The 21,453-nt window shown below is 46.3% G+C and overlaps 1 protein-coding gene across 1 annotated transcript in view; it reads left to right on the top strand.

Moving 5' to 3' along the window:
- The window catches only part of LOC137525342 (uncharacterized), a 244,791-nt gene that overhangs the window by 3,691 nt on the left and 219,647 nt on the right, over positions 1-21,453 (top strand). The window contains exons 2-3 of the mRNA XM_068246396.1: positions 11-492; positions 12,325-13,463. Of these exons, the coding sequence (XP_068102497.1) occupies positions 60-492; positions 12,325-13,463 (1,572 nt within the window). The 5' untranslated portion in view covers positions 11-59. The remainder of the gene's footprint in view (positions 1-10; positions 493-12,324; positions 13,464-21,453) is intronic.

The raw sequence follows: 21,453 nt of genomic DNA, 5'->3' as shown, positions 1-21,453 counted from the left end.
TATAAATCAGATCTGAGCTAAAAGAACAAGAGACGTATGTGAGGAGTGATCAGCAGTCTATGGAGGAGGGTGGCATGATGGGGACAATTAAAGAAGAAGAGGGAGAGACCTTTGTGAGGAGTGATCAGCAGTCTGTGGAGGAGGGTGGCATGATGAGGACAATTAAAAAAGAAGAAGAGACCAATGTGAAGAGTGATGAACAATCTGTGGCGGAGGGTGAAATGATGGGGACAAATAAAGAGGATGAAGATGAAGAGACATGTGTGAGGAGTGATCAGCAGTCTGCTGAGGAGGGTAGCATGATGAGAACAGTTAAAGAGGAAGAAGAAGAAACCTATATGAGGAGTGATCAGCATTTTATGGAGGAGGGTGGCATGATGGGGACAATTAAAGAGGAAGGAGACACCTATGTGATGAGTGATCAGCGGTCTATGGAGGAGAGTGGCATGATGGGGACTAGTGAAGAGGACATTATTACTGGGATGAGCATTGGTAAGTGATAAATGTATCTCCTTTTAATGTCTAGTGCATATAAGCCAGTGATGGCTAACCTTGGCACTCCAGCTGTGGTGGAACTACAAGTCCCATGAGGCATTGCAATACTCTGACAGCTCTAAGCATAACTCAGGGAGGCATGATGGGATTTGTAGTTTTGTCACAGCTGGAGTGCCAAGTTTAGCCATCACTGCTATAAACTGTGTGTTCTACATGTCCATATTAGCTGAAAGCTTACTCCTTTTCTTCTAAGTTAGCCAATAAATGGTGTTATCCAGATTCAAAACCTCTTACTAGTGCAATAAGCTAACTCTCTAACTGAATGACAAAGCTAACAATTAGTAAGCTAACTCTCTCTAACTGAATCACTAAACTATCAATAACAGGTTCAGCGAGTCTCAAATGAGCACAAATTGATCACAAAATGCAAATACACAGTCAGGGCTGTGGAATTGGTACAAAACATTTGATTCCTTAGTTTATGAAACCACTGACTCCTTCTTCAGGTACCCAAAATTCCCCTGACTCTGATTCCTAGACTCTTCGACTCCACAGCCCTGTACACAGCACTGCTCTCTAACACAACCTCTCACAGAGTACTGAGTAACAGCATGGAGGTAATCCAAGATGGCATCCGCCATAGGGAATGGTGGGTGAGCTCAACTCATTCCTATTGGTTGCTAGGGACATGCTGGGGACATTCTGATTGGTCCCAAACTGAAAAAAATGCACTTCCATAATGGATTCAAAGTCATAATTACAGCTTGCATCCATAATTACTGGTGCACTCGTAGTCAGAATATGTAATCGCAGCTGATTATGACTATGGTGCCGTAGTCCACAATTACGACTTGTCATTAAAGATATCCATAAATTACAGGTCATTACACCCAACACTACCTGGGACAGAGGAGGTGGCAGAAGGGAGTTAGACTGGCCTCCCCTTAACCTGCAGGCGGCTCCACCAGACCAAATGCCGCCCCACGACTCCTTCCCTTCCCAGCACCATGTAGGGTGATCTAATGGTCAGTGAAAGTGAGGTACCATCCCTGCCTGTGTCTGCTGCTCCAGGCATCTGCATTGAGGTGCCCTCTACCTCTGACTGTATGGTCTAACCATCGGGATACAGATTCTACTGCATGCCTGTGTGGGGCTGGGATGACATCCCTGGTAAAAAATGGATGAAAGAACTAATTGGGTTAGCGCTCAAAGATAGTCTCTGCTGTAAAATATGTTCAAACCCGGTAGATGATAATCAGCAAATGTAACAGCATAACCTCAGTGGGGCTATAGCTCCCCCAACGCAGAGAGACTCAGCAGACTGTATGGCCTAAGTGGGCCTGACTCACCTTAGGGGGTATAGGCCACCCCTCAGCCTCTCCGGCAACCTCTGCACCTCAGCGCCGACCACTTCCAGCTCGCTGCTCAGATAGGTTGTTGCTGTTGCCTCCAGGTAAAGAGAAAAGCTGCACATAGCGTAAAAGCGCTTAAGGGATTAATCCCACGTTTATTAAAAAAGTTAAGAACAGGCAAAGCCTAAAAAACAGGTAATAGCAATTGGCTGCGCAGGACTGTGGGATACCAAGCAGCCACACACATGGGAAGAGCCGACAACTTTTGCATAAGATGGCGCCGTGAGACGGTCGCCTGGCACACAGGCCTCCGGCTCTTCGTCTCTTTTCTGCCCCTTTCCCCACCACGGCATCGTCACCTCTCCGTGGAATGGACTCCCCCTGCTTCCAGGGATCCAAGGATGTGGTGCTGAGCGGCCTGGTCCCGGGGCACGCTGAGAACCGGACCAGCTGATCCCCGGCTTTCTTTGGCCACCCACGTGAAGGGACGCAGGACGCACGCGGCTAGACGAGAGGACGGCCCCCAGCAGCACCTCCGCTGCACTCACCGCTCGCCGGGCCACACACATGGGAAGAGCCGACAACTCAGGGCTCCAGAGCCAACAGCTGGCCTCCTCCACTATTGTCCCGGCCGCACCACGTGGCTGCCGGGAGTCGTTTTCCCACATGTGGTTGCGACATCGGAGGCGAACCAGAGGCTCCAACTCCCAGGCTGCCATCCACTGCCGAATGGACTTCCACCACTGCCAGCACCACCGCCAGCTGATCGCGCTATTAGCTGACAGGGCCACGTGCTCCGTCAGCTGGCCCTTGCAGGATCCAGGATGCCCATTCCACTGCCTCTGGTCTGCCTTTCACTGCTGCCGACTGGGTCTGCAGGCACCCTCGGAGCCCACCACCGCTGGTCAAGTCAGTGCACTCTCCTGGCCCTTTTCTCAGCTGCCTTATTCAGGCCACTGCTGTGTCCCCAGAGGAGTCAGTTCACCATCTCTCTGGCCCCTGGGAAAGCCATCCTATCGTCTGTTGACGGGGTCCTCCAGCTCGCTCCAGCTTCCATCATCGGAGGGCTGCACATAAAGTTACCATCCCTCCTAAGCAGCTGTACACCGGCACAAAGCAGCTTTACACAGGGACAAAGACTATGCCAGACCAGCAGACGCGGTCCCATCGCAGTTGAAAACCAGACAAGTTGAGACACTACCGGACAGGTCACGCCACAACTGCAGGGGACTTCACTGTTCTACGCCTCCTCTCTTTCTTTATCTTTCTCTCTCTTCCCAAAGATAGACCAGGGGCATCTGATTCAAAGTATCGCTGCAGAAGCATTTTGAGTGCCATAGACGGCAGCGGATGTCCCCCCCCCTGGTCCTTTCTCCTGGGTCCATTCTCTTACGGGTTCTCTACCTATACTTCACTCTGTCTCTATTGATGCATTGTACCTACTGTATGTATCCACTGTATATATGTATGCGCTATATGTACCTACTGTATGCTGACTGTTCAATTTCTGTATTGTACCACCACCGACCCTGTTGTGCTAAAATAAATTCCGGGTACAACTCACGTTGTACTTGGCGAAATAAATGATTCTGACTCTGATATATGCGCTAAATGTATCAGCTACCGAAGCGTTAACCCAGCTTGCAAATCCACAAAAACCGCCGCTAGAGTATAACAGTGTAAGCGCGTCGATCAATCACCGCGTCCAGTGACGTCAGACGCTGCGCCGCTCCGGAGCTAACAGCAACACCCTATCTGAGAAGCGAGCCGGAAGTGGTTGGCGCTGAGGTGCAGAGGTTGCTGGATAGGCTGAGGGGTGGCCTATACCCCTAAGGTGAAGTCGGGCCCACTTAGGCCATATAGTCTGGTGAGTCTCTCTACGTTGGGCGAGCTATAGCCCCACTGATGTTATGCTGTTGCATTTGCTGATTATCATCTACCGGGTTTGAACATCTTTTACATCAGAGACTATCTTTGAGCGCTAACCCAATTAGTTCTTTCATCTTTTGAAGCTAGTCACAAATAGCCAGGGAGCGCTCCACCGTTTGTGGACTGGTGTTCTATTAGTCTCCTGAGACTGTGTATTTCCTCACTTGTGAGCGCTGTTTACTTATTCATTGGTAAAAAATGGAGGCTGTGGATCTGCCATTGTGGCACCAAACAGCTCATCAGTTGGTGGAAGGGGGCACTTTTCCCAGCTGATAGGGCAGAGAGCTGTTGGACCAGCAATCTTGCCAGGAGCCCATTGTTGCGGATCACTGTTGGGTCAGTTGAGCGAATGATTTCTGGGAAAAAGGCCTGGCGCTGGGTGGCAAACTGGGGGGAGGAGACAGCTGATGAGGTCTGGATGCTGCGTCCAGCCTGGTGTACAGAGGGGGGTGGCGTGCAGTGGGACTGTTCAGGCTGCACATGATGTACAGAGTGATGGTTAGAGGAAGAAGAGAGCCTCTTGCTGCTGCTAATTGATTTCGCGTCAAATCCAATCCACCATAGAGGCCTCCTGCTGCTGGCCAATTGTGTACCGAATAGATAGGAAAAAATTCCCTGATCAGGGGGTTTGTTGCTGCCAACCACCACCTCCTCATCTCCTTGTACAGGTTATAAATGTGATGGGGTTGGCCTTGCCTGCTGATGTCTAGACAAGGACCCGCCTCATCCACCATCATTTTACCTGCGGCTTGGAGTGCCATCACCCTTGCTGTGCTTCATTGTGAACAAACATATAGGGGGGGAAACACTACAAATGTATTGGGGCAGCTCAGGGATTGGGGGGCTTGGTGAGCACAAACCCCCCCATAAATTGGGAAAGAACGAGTTGTGTGAACGCTCTCTAACTCGCTCTCTAACTAAAACACTAATCTATCTATATTTTATGAACAGAAAAATTTGTCACTAAAATGCAGGAAAAAATAAAATTACAAACTAAAAAAATAAATAAAAGTAAAGTAAAAAGAAAATGAAAACAATGAAAATAAAGGAAACCGAGATAAAAATGAAATGAAAAGAATGCAGAAACTTTCTAATCAAATAAAATTCAAATCACAATATTTATAAAAAAAATTAAAATAAATCAAAGTAAATCAAATTTGAAATAAAAGAAAAAAAATCAAGTAACTAAAAAAGGGAAACCCACTACACTAACGCTCACTCACTATTACTCACTACACTAACGCTCATTCACTATTACTCACTACACTAACGCTCACTCACTATTACTCACTACACTAACGCTCACTCACTATTACTCACTACGCTAACGCTCACTCACTATTACTCACTACGCTAACGCTCACTCACTATTACTCACTACACTAACGCTCACTCACTATTACACAATACACTAACGCTCACTCACTATTACTCACTACACTAATGCTCACTCACTATTACTCACTACACTAATGCTCACTCACTATTACTCACTACACTAACGCTCACTCACTATTACTCACTACACTAACGCTCACTCACTATTACTCACTACACTAACGCTCACTCACTATTATTCACTACACTAACGCTCACTCACTATTATTCACTACACTGACGCTCACTCACTATTACACAATACACTAAGGCTCACTCACTATTACTCACTACACTAACGCTCACTCACTATTACTCACTACACTAACACTCACTCACTACACTAACGCTCACTCACTATTACTCACTACGCTAACGCTTACTCACTATTACTCACTACGCTAACACTCACTCACTATTACTCACTACACTAACGCTCACTCACTATTACACAATACACTAACGCTCACTCACTATTACTCACTACACTAATGCTCACTCACTATTACTCACTACACTAACGCTCACTCACTATTACTCACTACACTAACGCTCACTCACTATTACTCACTACACTAACGCTCACTCACTATTATTCACTACACTGACGCTCACTCACTATTACACAATACACTAAGGCTCACTCACTATTACTCACTACACTAACGCTCACTCACTATTACTCACTACACTAACGCTCACTCACTATTACTCACTACACTAACGCTCACTCACTATTACACAATACACTAAGGCTCACTCACTATTACTCACTACACTAACGCTCACTCACTATTACTCACTACACTAACACTCACTCACTATTACACAATACACTAACGCTCACTCACTATTACTCACTACACTAACGCTCACTCGCTATTACTCACTACACTAACGCTCACTCACTATTACACACTACACTAACGTTTGCTCACTATTACTCACTACACTAACGCTCACTCACTATTACTCACTACACTAACGCTCACTCACTATTACTCACTACACTAACGCTCACTCACTATTACTCACTACACTAACGCTCACTCACTATTACTCACTACACTAACGCTCACTCACTATTACTCACTAAACTAACGCTCACTCACTATTACTCACTACACTAACCCTCACTCACTATTACTCACTACACTAACGCTCACTCACTATTACTCACTACAGCACAGACTATCTCTAGCACAGACTATCTCTCTCTCTGACACACTACAGCTAACCTTCTCACTTACTCACTAGTGACTCACTACACCAGGGCCGGATTTAAGCCAAGGCCACATACAGTGGTTTGCAAAAGTATTCGGTCCTCTTGAAGTTTTCCACATTTTGTCATATTACTGCCACAAACATGAATCAATTTTATTGGAATTCCACATGAAAGACCAATACAAAGTGGTGTACACGTGAGAAGTGGAACGAAAATCATACATGATTCCAAACATTTTTTACAAATCAACAACTGCAAAGTGGGTTGTGCGTAATTATTCAGCCCCCTGAGTGAATACTTTGCAGAACCACCTTTTGCTGCAATTACAGCTGCCAGTCTTTTAGGGTATGTCTCTACCAGCTTTGCACATCTAGAGACTGAAATCCTTGCCCTTTCTTCTTTGCAAATCAGCTCCAGCTCAGTCAGATTAGATGGACAGCATTTGTGAACAGCAGTTTTCAGATCTTGCCACAAATTCTCGATTGGATTTAGATCTGGACTTTGACTGGGCCATTCTAACACATGCATATGTTTTGTTTTAAACCGTTCCATTGTTGCCCCGGTTTTATGTTTAGGGTCGTTGTCCTGCTGGAAGGTGAACCTCCGCCCCAGTCTCAAGTCTTTTGCAGTCTCCAAGAGGTTTTCTTCCAAGATTGCCCTGTATTTGGCTCCATCCATCTTTCCATCAACTCTGACCAGCTTCCCTGTCCTTGCTGAAGAGATGCACCCCCCCCCCCCCCTTGAGCATGATGCTGCCACCACTATATTTGACAGTGGAGATGGTGTGTTCTGAGTGATGTGCAGTGTTAGTTTTCCGCCACACATAACGTTTTGCATTTTGGCCAAAAAGTTCAATTTTGGTCTCATCTGACCAGAGCACCTTCTTCCACATGTTTGCTGTGTCCCCCACATGGCTTGTGGCAAACTGCATACGGGACTTCTTATGCTTTTCTGTTAACAATGGCTTTCTTCTTGCCACTCTTCCATAAAGGCCAACTTTGTGCAGTGCATGACTAATAGTTGTCCTTTGGACAGATTCCCCCACCTGAGCTGTAGATCTCTGCAGCTTGTCCAGAGTCAGCATGGGCCTCTTGACTGCTTTTCTGATCAGCACTGTCCTTGTTCAGCCTCTGAGTTTAGGTGGACGGCCTTGTCTTGGTAGGTTTACAGTTGTGTTATACTTCTTCCATTTGTGAATAATCGCTTGAACAGTGCTCCGTGGGATGTTCAAGGCTTTGGAAATCTTTTTGTCGCCTAAGCCTGCTTTAAATTTCTCAATAACTTTATCCCTGACCTGTCTGGTGTGTTCTTTGGACTTCATAGGTGTTGTTGCTCCCAATATTCTCTTAGACAACCTCTGAGGCTGTCACAGAGCAGCTGTATTTGTACTGACATTAGATTACACACAGGCGCACTCTATTTAGTCATTAGCACTCATCAGGCAATGTCTATGGGCAACTGACTGCACTCAGATTAAAGGGGGCTGAATAATTACGCACACCCCACTTTGCAGTTATTGATTTGTAAAAAATGTTTGGAATCATGTATGATTTTCGTTCCACTTCTCACATGTACACCACTTTGTATTGGTCTTTCACGTGGAATTCCAATAAAATTGATTCATGTTTGTGGCAGTAATGTGACAAAATGTGGAAAACTTCAAGGGGGCTGAATACTTTTGCAAACCACTGTAGGTCATGGCCTAGGGCGCCACGGGAGCAAGGGAAGTTGGGCATTGGGCTGAAAATGTGTAGTTTGCAATCGAATTTTCAATTGCAAGCCTGCAGTGCAGGGAGAGATCGGGCGAGCGCCTAACCGCAGAACTCTCCTGCTGTTGCCCGTGGCTGACTGTGTAGTGTGTTTGGCTGCTTGCCAGACCCAGTCCGTGGCTGCCCGCCTTGCTGGAAATTTCCTGCCTTGCGGGCAGAGAGTCACTTGCCAGATGTTTCCCCCTCCCTCCTCTACACAGCACCACCACCAGTCACTCACCTCTCCGCTCGCCTCCAGTGCCAAAGCTTCCTCTTCCCCTCCTCCATCATCAGCTGCCGCTGTGCATCTCTTTCTGCAGTCAGCATTTCCCATCATGTGATTTGCCGGTAATGTTGCGATGAGCCACATGTGAGAGATACTGGCGACAGAAAGCAATGCACAGCGGCAGCTGATGGAGGAGGAGGTGGAGAAGAGGAAGCTCGGCGCTGGAGGAAGGCAGAGAGGTGAGTGACTTGTGGAGCTCCTGTGAGGGGAGCTGTACTGAGGTGGGGATGGGACTGCCAGGCTACCTAAGCTTCAAGGGGGGAAGGGGTGCATCTGGCTATCTATACTACAAGGAGGGGGTTACATCTGTCCATCTATAGTACAAGGGGGATGAAGAAACATCTGGGCATCTACTGTATTCTGCATGGGGGAGGGGAAAAACATCTGGCCATTTGACATCTGGCCACCTGTCCAGCAGGGGTGGGGGTGTGACTGGCTATCTGTATTGCAGTGGAGCCAGGGAAGCATTTGGCTACCTATGTTGGAGGATGTCGGTCAGGAGATGCTGTTGGTCGGGGCGGCTGGTGACAGTTTGGCTTTGGGCAGTGAAAAGTACAAGTCAGGCCCTGCACTACACTACAGTCTGCCTCTGCTCTCTCTATCACACTACAGCACACCCTCTCTCACTGTCACTAGGCCTCTCTACACTCACATCTGACTTTCTGCTCTATCACACTAACTTCAGCAAACTCCTCCTTCTCACTCACTAGTGCACTACAATCTGTCTGTCTACTCACTCCTCACTCACTCACTATCTCACAACTCACCAGATTCTGTCACACAACTCAATCCACACACAACTGATTCTCTGCAGCGCACTGTCTCCCTCAATATCCTCCTCCTCACTGAACCCACAAAATGGCTGACAGTCTCACCTCTCTTGTATACAAGAGGGGAGGGATAGCCTGTGATAGGCAGCTAGGATCTGGTTGCTAGGGCCTATAATTGCTCCGGATTGGTAGAGAATCCGATTGGCCGGTTAATGCTGCTATATTTAATGTAAGCTATAATTGTGGATGTGCGCATAATTTGCACATTTCCGCATGCAATCCGCAGTACACTGATTGGCCTGAGATGACCGTGGTGTTCCCTTTTTTATGGTAATTTTCTGAAATGTAAGTCCAATCACAGGACTGGGAAATACTCTGTAGTATTTGTCCAATCAGAGAGTGCGGAGACATCCCGCGGGATTCCCATTTCCACAGAAATATTCTGCATTCTCTGATTGGTCCGATGCTTCCGAGCTCAGTGATTGGCTGACATTTCCAAGTTGCTGTAATGCGGCATTCTGACATTGTGGCGTTTTTGTTTTGAAAATCGGCGTTCCGATGGAAATGTCAGACCATCCCCAGTCTCAGTTTCCTTATTTCCTTGATTGGGAATAAGAGAGAGAAACATGTACATTACACGGGGCATATGAGTGACACGAGGACACAGCGGTAATAAGAATGTGGAAGTGACACCACATTGCTCTACAAACATAACACAGATCTCTTGCTATAAGTACATATAGGTCTGTTGTCACCAGGGCTGTGGAGTCGGTCCAAAAATCCTCCGAATCCGACTCCTCGACTCCGACTCCTCTAATTTGCATATTACAATTTTGTTGATTAACAGTATGTAACGTGAAATTCGTCTCTTAACTGCCAACGCTTAGGAATTTTACAAGACAACTGAAGAGAGAAGGATATGTAGACTACTATATTTATTCCCTTTAGACTAAAACTAGTCCTTGGTAAGAGTACTTGTAAAAGGTACAGACCGGAACAAAGAACATCTATCAGGCCCTAGGCAATGTAACTGTGGGTACATGTAAGAGTGATGTGCAGGTACTCTGCAGGGGAATGAGGACATTCTTCATGCACAATCTGAACCAGGTTTATGGGTGATAGACAACACCTCTATGTTCAATGTGCACAACATTCTCAGTGGATTCCCTGCAGCTCTGTGGGGAGTGCATATGTAGAGTATAGTACTAATGTGTAACAAAGTAAACCTGAGACAGATGAAATTAAGTTTTATACATACCTGGGGCTTCCTCCAGCCCCCTTCAGGCTAATCAGTCCCTCGCTGTCCTCCTCCGCCACCTGTATCTTCTGCTATAAGTCCAGGTACTTGAGCCAGTCTGGTGTAGTGCGCATGCACACACTCCGCCGCCGGGAGCGTACTACACCTGCGCAGCACTATTGTGCAGGTGCAGAACGCTCCTGGCTGTGGAAGCAGCACATAGCCAGACTGCTCTGACTGGCTGAATTACCTGGACCCATAGCAGAAGATCCAGGTGGCGGAGGACAGCGAGGGACCGAATGGCCTGAAGGGGGCTGGAGGAAGCCCCAGGTATGTATAAAGCTTTTTTTTTTTAATTCGCCTCAGGTACCCTTTAACCCCCTTGGCGGTACAATAAATCCGCCAGGTGGCAGCGCAGCACTTTTTTTTAACTTTTTTTTAAAGCATGTAGCTAGCCTAGAGCTAGCTACATGCTTCCCCCCTCCCTTCGCTATCCCTCCCACCCCTCCGATTGCCGCCGGCGCTTTTACTTTGCAGGGAATCCCGTTCTGAACGGGATTCCCTGTATGGGCTTCCCCGTCGCCATGGCGACGATCGCGATGACGTCCTGACGTCAGCGGGTGTTCCGATCCACCCCTCAGCGCTGCCTGGCACTGATTGGCAAGGCAGCGCAGGGGTCTCGTGGGGGGGGGGGGGGGGGCGGCGGCGCGGCGGATAGCGGCAAATCGGCGGGCGGCGGCGGTGGCGATCGTTATGCACACGCAGCTAGCAAAGTGCTAGCTGCGTGTAGCAAAAGAAAAATTTATGTAAATCGGCCCAGCAGGGCCTGAGCGGCACCCTCCGGCGGCTTTACCCCGTGTCACACACGGGGGTTACCGCCAAGGAGGTTAATTCATAGTCACCAAACCAAATTTTAACAACATATCAAATTATTTGATTTCCTTAGCAAAGAGAGTGCATACATTTGCATAAATCAGCAACAATGCAGAATTATTTCCATTTCATTGACCATCTCTATTAGTGACACAGCTACACATCAGGCTTTATTCTTACAGCATAGATGTTATGTAGTATATATAAGAGATTCCTGTGTACACATCATATATACTGTACAATCTCAATCAGATATGTATATCTGACTTTAAAAATACGGGGACTGCTTTATTAAAGCAGCACAAGTAACTAATTTTGATTGGTTTATTTCAATTTTGTGGACTGAACACAGCTATATATATACATTAATTTTAATGACTATTATCTGAGAAATAGAACATTTTATCATATTTTCTATTTTAATTACAGTTACAAATTCATTAGGAGTCGGAGTCGGTGCATTTTTTCCAGACTCTGACTCCAGGCACCCAAAATTGCTCCAACTCCGACTCCACAGCCCTGGTTGTCACAGGAGTAACACATTCCTTCCACTGTCTCATCAAGCTCTACATTCACTGCTGCTCAATGTATGGCCAATGCTTTAGGTGTGGGAGGGGTCAGTGACATGCAAATACCTCTGACGTGTATGCAAATGTCATGCAGATTGTATGCAGATAATCAGATTGGTCAGGAAATGCATGTGATTGGCTGAACTCCCAGCTACATAACATTTTCATGCAAGCCAAAGTTGTAGTCATGTGATTGGCCGCCTGTAATTAGCTCCACCTTCTGCAGTTCTCAGTCAGGCTTATAACTTGTGATGGTCATTGACATGCCAATAACTCTGAGATGGTGCAAACTGTGTGCTAATTTTATGTAAAGCTATGCAACGGCTGTATCTGGTCCATTTCCAGTCTGCACAAACTTTGCCTCAACTTGGAACTATCAGCAGCTCACTGACCATCCCTAATGATAATTGTTCCTCCCCTCAGAATTCTCTACTAGGAAGTGATGATGTTTCTCTATTTGCAGCGCAGAGTCCCGGCATCAGGACCCTCTCAGAGACTCGTCTCTCTGTATCCACAGACTGTACAACGGATGATGATGTCACTGGACAAGAGTCTCTTGCAGATATCCTGGTTACCCCAAATATTCCCCCAGACCCCCCTCACCTGTATAATCCTGAGGGGCCTCATACCCAGCACCGCTCTCCCTCTGCTGGAGGGTCTCATTCCTGTTCCACATGTGGGAAATGTTTTGTGACAAAATCATACCTTGTTATACACAAGAGAATTCACACTGGAGAGAAGCCATATTCATGTGCTGAGTGTGGGAAATGTTTTGTAGGTAAATCAGAATTGGCCAGTCATGAAATATCTCACACTGGTGTTTATTCATGTGCTGAATGTGGGAAATGTTTTGGATGTAAATCAAAGCTTGTCATTCATGAGAGATATCACACTGGAGAGAAGCCATATTCATGTGCTGAGTGTGGGAAATGTTTTGTACAGAAATCACAGCTTGTCTTACATGAGAGAATTCACACTGGAGAGAAGCCCTATTCATGTGCTGAGTGTGGGAAATGTTTTGGACGTAAATCACAGCTTGTCATTCATGAGAGATCTCATACTGGTGAGAAGCCCTATTCATGTGCTGAGTGTGGGAAGTTTTTTGCACACAAAACACATCTTGTCTGCCATAAGAGATCTCACACTGGAGAGAAGCCCTATTCATGTGCTGAGTGTGGGAAATGTTTTGTACAGAAATCAGTGCTTGTCATTCATGAGAGATCTCATACTGGTGAGAAGCCCTATTCATGTGCTGAGTGTGGGAAACTTTTTTCACGGAAAGCATATCTTGTCCGCCATAAGAGATCTCACACTGGAGAGAAGCCCTATTCATGTGCTGAGTGTGGGAAATGTTTTGTATGTAAATCAGAATTAGCCAGACATGAAACTTCTCACACTGGTGTTTATTCATGTGCTGAATGTGGGAAATGTTTTGGATGTAAATCAAAGCTTGTCCGTCATGAGAGATCTCACACTGGAGAGAAGCCATATTCATGTGCTGAGTGTGAGAAATGTTTTGTACGAAAATCATGCCTTGTCATCCATGAGAGAACTCACACTGGAGAGAAGCCATATTCATGTGCTGAGTGTGGGAAATGTTTTGTACAGAAATCAACTCTTGTCAGTCATGAGAGATCACACACTGGTGAGAAGCCATATTCATGTGCTGAGTGTGGGAAATGTTTTGTACAGAAATCATACCTTGTCATCCATGAGAGATCTCACACTGGAGAGAAGCTGTTTTCATGTGCTGAGTGTGGGAAATGTTTTGTACAGAAATCATACCTTGTCATCCATGAGAGAACTCACACTGGAGAGAAGCCGTATTCATGTGCTGAGTGTGGGAAATGTTTTGCACATAAATCACACCTTCTCAGACATGAGAGATCTCACACAGATGATAAGTAAGGGTCAGTGAAACATAACTTCACCTTTAGTGAACCTGAACTGGCCGCTGCATACTGCTCTCCATCTCCCCAACACAGCTGGAAGTAGGGAGTATGGAGAGTGGAGTGCAGCGGCCAATAACAGGCTTGTTCAGTTCCGCTTATCCCTCTCTCATCACTGGTGAGAAGTAGTGATGTTCAAGTTGATGCAAATAACTTCAAGTTGATGCAAATTTGGACAACATTTTTATGCAGCTTGAAAATGAAGCAATCAAATCCCACTGAGGTAAAGTCCGATGGGTTCATTTTCAAGCTGAATAAATTTGTATCAACTCGAAGTTATTTGCATTTACTTGACCGTCACTAGTGAGAAGCTCTATTACTGCACTGAGTGTGGGACATGTTTTGGTTGTGGTTTATTTCTTGCTAGACGCACCTGGCAGCATATTATACAGAGTCCCGGGGCTCTTTCATGCTACTCAGCGCATTGGTTTGTAAAGCAAGTCCCTGAACTGAGGTGGGATGATGGGATAAACATGGCTACATATAGTACTAAGCCTAATTAGTAATTGGTTGTGTTCATCTTCTATTTATTTCATTGCAAGTGTTTAAGATGTAATTTACAATAAAGCACAGGTCAGATCCGTACCCCTCTGGGTCCTCCCCAGGCTCCCCACATCCTTTTCCCGACAATCGAGCCAGCGCAGCATCCTCTGGAAGGTCACAGCCAGGCTCCCAACCATCCATCTATCCATCCATCCATCCATCCATGCAGGCGGGCACACTGCGCGGGATGCCTTGTGCTTGCACCCTCTGGAAGGTCACAGCGGGCTCCCATCCATGCAGGCAGGCACACTGCACAGGATGCCTTGTGCTTGCTTTATATCACAGAATGACTCGGCTAGGCGAATAAAAAGTCAAGTTTGTACTTTTCTGCTCAGTGCTAACACACTTGTTCATGGGCGGGAGCACGGATAGACACACCCTTCCACAGGTGCTTGTTCCACGTATGCAGCATGTGGGGTGCACGGGGCGCCCCTACGGCTCAGAATTTCTGAGCATTTTAGGGGCCTGCAGTGGGCCACAGACAATACTTCAGTGGTTGCTAAGCGTCTCAGGAATTGCCATGCAGGATATGAACACATTTGCTTTCCAGGGAGTATAGCGGGTGAAACGCTCAGTCCGAGGAGGAGATCTTCAGAGATTCCTCCTCAAAACTTACTGGTAGTGATAGCCGAGGATCATATGTTTCTTTGAAAAACTGACCGAGCCCCATAGCCTTTAATGGGCAGGTGAACTTTTACAACTTTCATGGCATCTCTGCAGCCACAATTTCTTTAAAAAAAAAGTGTGGCAAAACCCAGAGAGTGGCTCAAAAATACAGGGTGGGCCATTTATATGGATACACCATAATAAAATGGGAATGGTTGGTGATATTAACTTCCTGTTTGTGGCACATTAGTATATGTGAGGGGGGAAACTTTTCAAGATGGGTGGTGACCATGGTGGCCATTTTGAATCCAACTTTTGTTTTTTTCAATAGGAAGAGGGTCATGTGACACATCAAACTTATTTGGGATTTCACAAGAAAAACAATGGTGTGCTTGGTTTTAACGTAACTTTATTCTTTCATGAGTTATTTACAAGTTTGCAGCCATTGACCTGTCGCCGAGGTTAACACGTGAGGAGCTGATAGAAATTGTGTTGATGTCTGGTGAACGCAGTAACCGGGTCATTGCAGCAGATTTCAGTGTAAGACACCCTAGGAGACCACCCATCTCCCATGCTACAGATAGCAAACTGCTTGCTAAGTTTCGTAAAACTGGTTCAGTGTTGGATGTTTGAAACGTGGACACATGAAATCTGTCACTAGTGAAGAAACATCAGTGGCTGTCCTAGCTTCATTCAGCAAGAGCCCACAGCGTAGCACTCGCTGCATGTCACTGGTGAGAGGCATTAATCAAACATCCCTTCGGCAAAAGCATGACAAACAGCATGACGTTTCAGGCGGAGGCCTTTTTCTCAAATGCTGAAGCTCCCTTCATTTCATTCCAGCATATAAGGAAAATTAGACAACAATTAGACGGGGTAGGTCTTTGAGGGATCACTTTGTACGGGCTGATGTAGGCCATACAAGAGGTAAGACACAGATGTTTCTAGGCCCCGGAAAAGTTGAGACATACCCATGTTTAAACTGCCAACATTGTAACAGCATAATTAAAGGTCCTGAAGTACGTCATCCTAGTTCAGGGGTTCCCATCCCGCTTAAACACTTTGCCACATGTGATACCAAAGGGGGTGGTGTATCTCATCAAATACCCGTGTGGTCTGGCGTATGTTGGCCAGACCACTCGGGATATATAGACGAGGATCAATGAGCATAAAAGTAACATACAAAATCCACCAAGAGTAATAGAAGGAGAAACCCAGACCAAAAGGGAGTCCCCCTTGGCACGTCACTTCATAGAACTGAGATACAGAGTGACACAGATTAGGTATTAGAGGTGGTGCAGTTTCAGGAAAGGAGGGATCACAGGCATACCCTTCTGAGATGTGAGGCTCATTGGATGGACAGGCTGGGAACTCAGTCACCAGGCAGGTTAAACAAGGATTTCAGCCCTAGATGCTTTTTCTGCTGCTGCTCTTTTCCCTAGTAAGGGTTAAGTAACTTCAAGATTTGTGCCCGCCCCCTTGTAATTGATGGGGGCGTGTTGTCTAATTGTCTTTATATGTTGGAATGAAATGAAGGGAGCTTCAGCATTTGAGAAAGGGCCCCTGCCCGAAACGTCATGCTGTTTGTCATGCTTTTGTACTACTGCTACTGACATGCAATAAACATTGGCTATACATCTGTGGAGGGTCAAGTCCTAATTGGGCACGTTTCTTGCTTTGGACTATTGAGGAGGAGTGATGGACCTCTAGCCCAGACTGGACTCCCCATTATAACTCATTCATCCCAGAGGCGGGTAGACACACTTTAGATTGCAAAACAAAAATTGGAAAAGGACCCTCAGTTTACACAGAAGATTTTGTTCAGTGATGAGGCAAACTTTTATGTGAATGGTGAAGTTAATAAACAAATCCACCGCTATTGGTCTGACACTAACACACATTGGATAGATCCCTCCAAGACTGTTGGAACAAAACAATTGATGGTATAATGTGGTATATGAGGTACAAAGATAGTGGGGCCATTCTTTATCAATGGAAACCTAAAGGCCACTGGATATGTGAAATTGCTACATGATGATGTGTTTCCCTCTTTATGCACTGAAGCTGGCACATTCCCTGAGTATTTCCAGCAAGATGGTGCACCACCACATTATGGGTGTCAGGTCCGAGCATTCCTAGATTAGTGTTCTCCCCAGAATCTTTTTCCAGCCGGGTGGCATGAAAAAGTAGCCGAGTGGAGTGAGATGACAGAATGCAGGGCAGGCGCTTCTCTGCTTACAGCAAAGGAGAAGATGAGCCAATGACAGCCAGGTGCTCACCAAAACTAGCCAGGTGGAGCACCCAGCTAAAAGAGCCTGGGGAGAACACTGTAGATCAGGGGTCCCCAAACGTTTTGGGTTGAGGGCCGGGTCAACATACTTCAGACCGCTGGGGGGCCGGAGTAAACATAAAATGATGTAGAAGTCTTTGGGGACCAGACAGTGAAGCATACCCAGGTGACAATCTGCAAGCCAATTGGACAGCAGTGTCACCTGATGTGGAATTTGATTGGAAACCAGCAAAATTTCTGCTTTCTGGCTTCCATGTGGATGGGGGGTGCTGCACTGCTATTCCATATGTGGACCACCAATATTTAAAGATGTAGCTGACTGCATTTATAAGCAATACATTTTCTGTGTGGGGGGCCGGTAAGAAAGCCTTAGGGGGCCACATTCGGCCCGCGGGCCTTAGTTTGAGGACCACTGCTGTAGATAAACAGTTTCCTGGAAAGTGGATTGGTCATCGTGGGCCAGTTGAATGGCCCCCAAGGTCTCCAGATCTGACCCCCTTAGACTCTTATCTTTGGGGTCATCTGAAGGCAATTGTCTATGCTGTGAAGAGACGAGATGTGCAGCACCTGAAACTACGGATACTGGAAGCCTGTGCTGGCATTTCTCCTGCGGTGTTACTATCAGTGTGTGAGGAGTGGGAGAACAGGGTACGGATACTGGAAGCCTGTGCTAGCATTTCTCCTGCGGTGTTACTATCAGTTTGTGAGGAGTGGGAGAAGAGGGTACGGATACTGGAAGCCTGTGCTAGCATTTCTCCTGCGGTGTTACTATCAGTGTGTGAGGAGTGGGAGAAGAGGGTACAGATACTGGAAGCCTGTGCTAGCATTTCTCCTGCGGTGTTACTATCAGTGTGTGAGGAGTGGGAGAAGAGGGTACAGATACTGGAAGCCTGTGCTGGCATTTCTCCTGCAGTGTTGCTATCAGTGTGTGAGGAGTGGGAGAAGAGGGTACGGATACTGGAAGCCTGTGCTGGCATTTCTCCTGCGGTGTTACTATCAGTGTGTGAGGAGTGGGAGAAGAGGGTACGGATACTGGAAGCCTGTGCTAGCATTTCTCCTGCGGTGTTACTATCAGTGTGTGAGGAGTGGGAGAAGAGGGTACAGATACTGGAAGCCTGTGCTGGCATTTCTCCTGCAGTGTTGCTATCAGTGTGTGAGGAGTGGGAGAAGAGGGTACGGATACTGGAAGACTGTGCTAGCATTTCTCCTGCGGTGTTGCTATCAGTGTGTGAGGAGTGGGAGAAGAGGGTACGGATACTGGAAGCCTGTGCTGGCATTTCTCCTACAGTGTTGCTATCAGTGTGTGAGGAGTGGGAGAAGAGGGTACAGATACTGGAAGCCTGTGCTGGCATTTCTCCTGCGGTGTTGCTATCAGTGTGTGAGGAGTGGGAGAAGAGGGTACGGATACTGGAAGCCTGTGCTAGCATTTCTCCTGCAGTGTTGCTATCAGTGTGTGAGGAGTGGGAGAAGAGGGTACGGATACTGGAAGCCTGTGCTGGCATTTCTCCTGCAGTGTTGCTATCAGTGTGTGAGGAGTGGGAGAAGAGGGTACGGATACTGGAAGCCTGTGCTAACATTTCTCCTGCGGAGTTACTATCAGTGTGTGAGGAGTGGGAGAAGAGGGTACAGCTACTGGAAGCCTGTGCTAGCATTTCTCCTGCGGTGTTGCTATCAGTGTGTGAAGGGTGGGAGAAGAGGGTACGGATACTGGAAGCCTGTGCTAGCATTTCTCCTGCGGTGTTACTATCAGTGTGTGAGGAGTGGGAGAAGAGGGTATGGATACTGGAAGCCTGTACTAGCATTTCTCCTGCGGTGTTGCTATCAGTGTGTGAGGAGTGGGAGAAGAGGGTACGGATACTGGAAGCCTGTACTGGCATTTCTCCTGCGGTGTTGCTATCAGTGTGTGAGAAGTGGGAGAAGAGGGTATGGATACTGGAAGCCTGTGCTAGCATTTCTCCTGCGGTGTTACTATCAGTGTGTGAGGAGGAGTGGGAGAAGAGGGTATGGATACTGTAAGACTGTGCTGGCATTTCTCCTGCGGTGTTACTATCAGTGTGTGAAGAGTGGGAGTAGAGGGTACGGATACTGGAAGCCTGTGCTGGCATTTCTCCTGCAGTGTTGCTATCAGTGTGTGAGGAGTGGGAGAAGAGGGTACGGATACTGGAAGCCTGTGCTGGCATTTCTCCTGCAGTGTTACTATCAGTGTGTGAAGAGTGGGAGAAGAGGGTACGGATACTGGAAGCCTGTGCTAGCATTTCTCCTGCAGTGTTGCTATCAGTGTGTGAGGAGTGGGAGAAGAGGGTTGCATTCACAATCCAACACAATGGGCAGCACATTGAACACATTTTACAAGTGATCAGAAACTTGTAAATAACTCATTAAAGAATAAAGTTATGTTAAATCCAAACACACCATTGTTTTTCTTGTGAAATTCCCAAAAAGATTGATGTCTCACATGACCCTCTCCTATTGAAAAAACAAAAGTTGGATTCAAAATGGCCACCATGGTCACCACCCATCTTGAAAAGTTTCCCCCCTCACATATACTAATGTGCCACAAACAGGAAGTTAATATCACCAACCATCCCCATATAAATGGCCCACCCTGTACATTTGCGCTGGTGACTTAAGTGGTTAATAGCAAAGCCTCCATATCTGCTAGAATTCCCTAAACATTTTTCCACAAAGACCGTATAGTTTTTTGATTTTAACCCATTGCCGACTGCCTAACGTGGATCGGGGGCAGTAGAGAGCATGAGTTGTTTTTCAGCGTCGCCATATGGCGTCATCTCACGAGAGGTGAGATTTGCAGGGAGCTCACACTAGCGCGAGCTCTCATCACTGTTTACAGGGGGCCGCAGCAATCAGCCTGCCAGCCTGCGATCGGAGCTGGCAGGCTGTTTTTTTTTTTTACAAATCAATGAAAGAATTGCTTGTTTAGCTCTGTGATCTTGCTCAGCGCTGTACAGAGGATGTCCTTGTCACTTAACTGTCCCTCGGGGGGCTCACAATCTAATCCCTACCACAGTCACATATCTATGTGTGTTTAGTGCAGTGCATGTATCTGCCTAGGGTCAATTTAAGGGAAGGGGGGGGACAAAAAAAATAGTTTGTTTTTTAAAACAAATGTGACCTTTTTTATTAATTGAAAAGAATATTTTTTTTATATTTTTCAATTTAAGGGAGGTGGGGGGGGATTAAAAAATATGGGTTTTAAAAAAATTGATTTTTTTTTTTACTAATTAAAAACAAATACAAATCGCAGCAGCAATCAAATACTACCAAAAAAAAGCACTATAAGGCCTAGTGCACACCAGAGCGTGTTTGCGATCTGCTTGCGGCTGCGGATCCGCTTGGGTAATGTATTTCAATGGGCTGGTGCACACCAGAGCGGGAGGCGTTTTGTTGAAACGCATACTCCCGGGCTGCTGCAGATTTTGGATTGCGGATGCGTTTCTGCCTCAATGTTAAGTATAGGAAAAAATGCAAACCGCTCTGAAAAACGGCACGTCAGAGCGGTTTGCCAGGCGTTTTTTGTTACAGTCGCTGTTCAGTAACAGCTTTACTGTAATAATACATGAAATCTACTACACCAAAAACGCTTCCCAAAACCGCAAGATGCTAGCTGAAACGCTGCAGAAAAAGAAGAAAAAGCGTTTCAAAATCTGCTAGCATTTTGCGGATCTGCTAGCGGTTGTTTGGTGTGCACCAGGCCTTAGTGAGAAGAAAAAGAGGTAAAATTAATTCGGGTGAGCAATAAATTTCATTCATTTGGACAGAGCAATAAACCGTTAAAGTTGTGAACTGCTGAATTGTAGAAAATGGCCTGGTCACTGGGGGGTATAAACCTCTGGTACTCAAGTGGTTAATCTTCATGGTCAGAGTGTGGGAAAGTGATTAACAGTTAATAGCAGAGCCCTCGTACATTCTAGAAACAGCCAGTATTCGGGGAATGTTCAGGAGAACAGTGGGGAGAATAGGAACAAAAGACCTTGTCGTTTTGGAAAAAATAGGTTTTAAAGTTTTGAAAGGAAAAAAAGTATATATGTAAATGTGGTTAAATTACAGATGATGTATAAACCTATCAGCAATGTAAATTTACATATATGAAAAGAAAGAGCAGTGACATCATGACAGGGTTTCCTGGTGGTGATTACGCAGTCAGTACTGACCACCTGGAAACCCTGTGGAAATGTGGCAACGC

Source organism: Hyperolius riggenbachi, chromosome 7 (assembly GCF_040937935.1).
Source record: "Hyperolius riggenbachi isolate aHypRig1 chromosome 7, aHypRig1.pri, whole genome shotgun sequence".
Classification (NCBI taxonomy): Eukaryota; Metazoa; Chordata; class Amphibia; order Anura; family Hyperoliidae; genus Hyperolius; species Hyperolius riggenbachi.
Note: the sequence above shows the minus strand (reverse complement) of the source record. Positions and strands in the feature narration are given on the sequence as shown.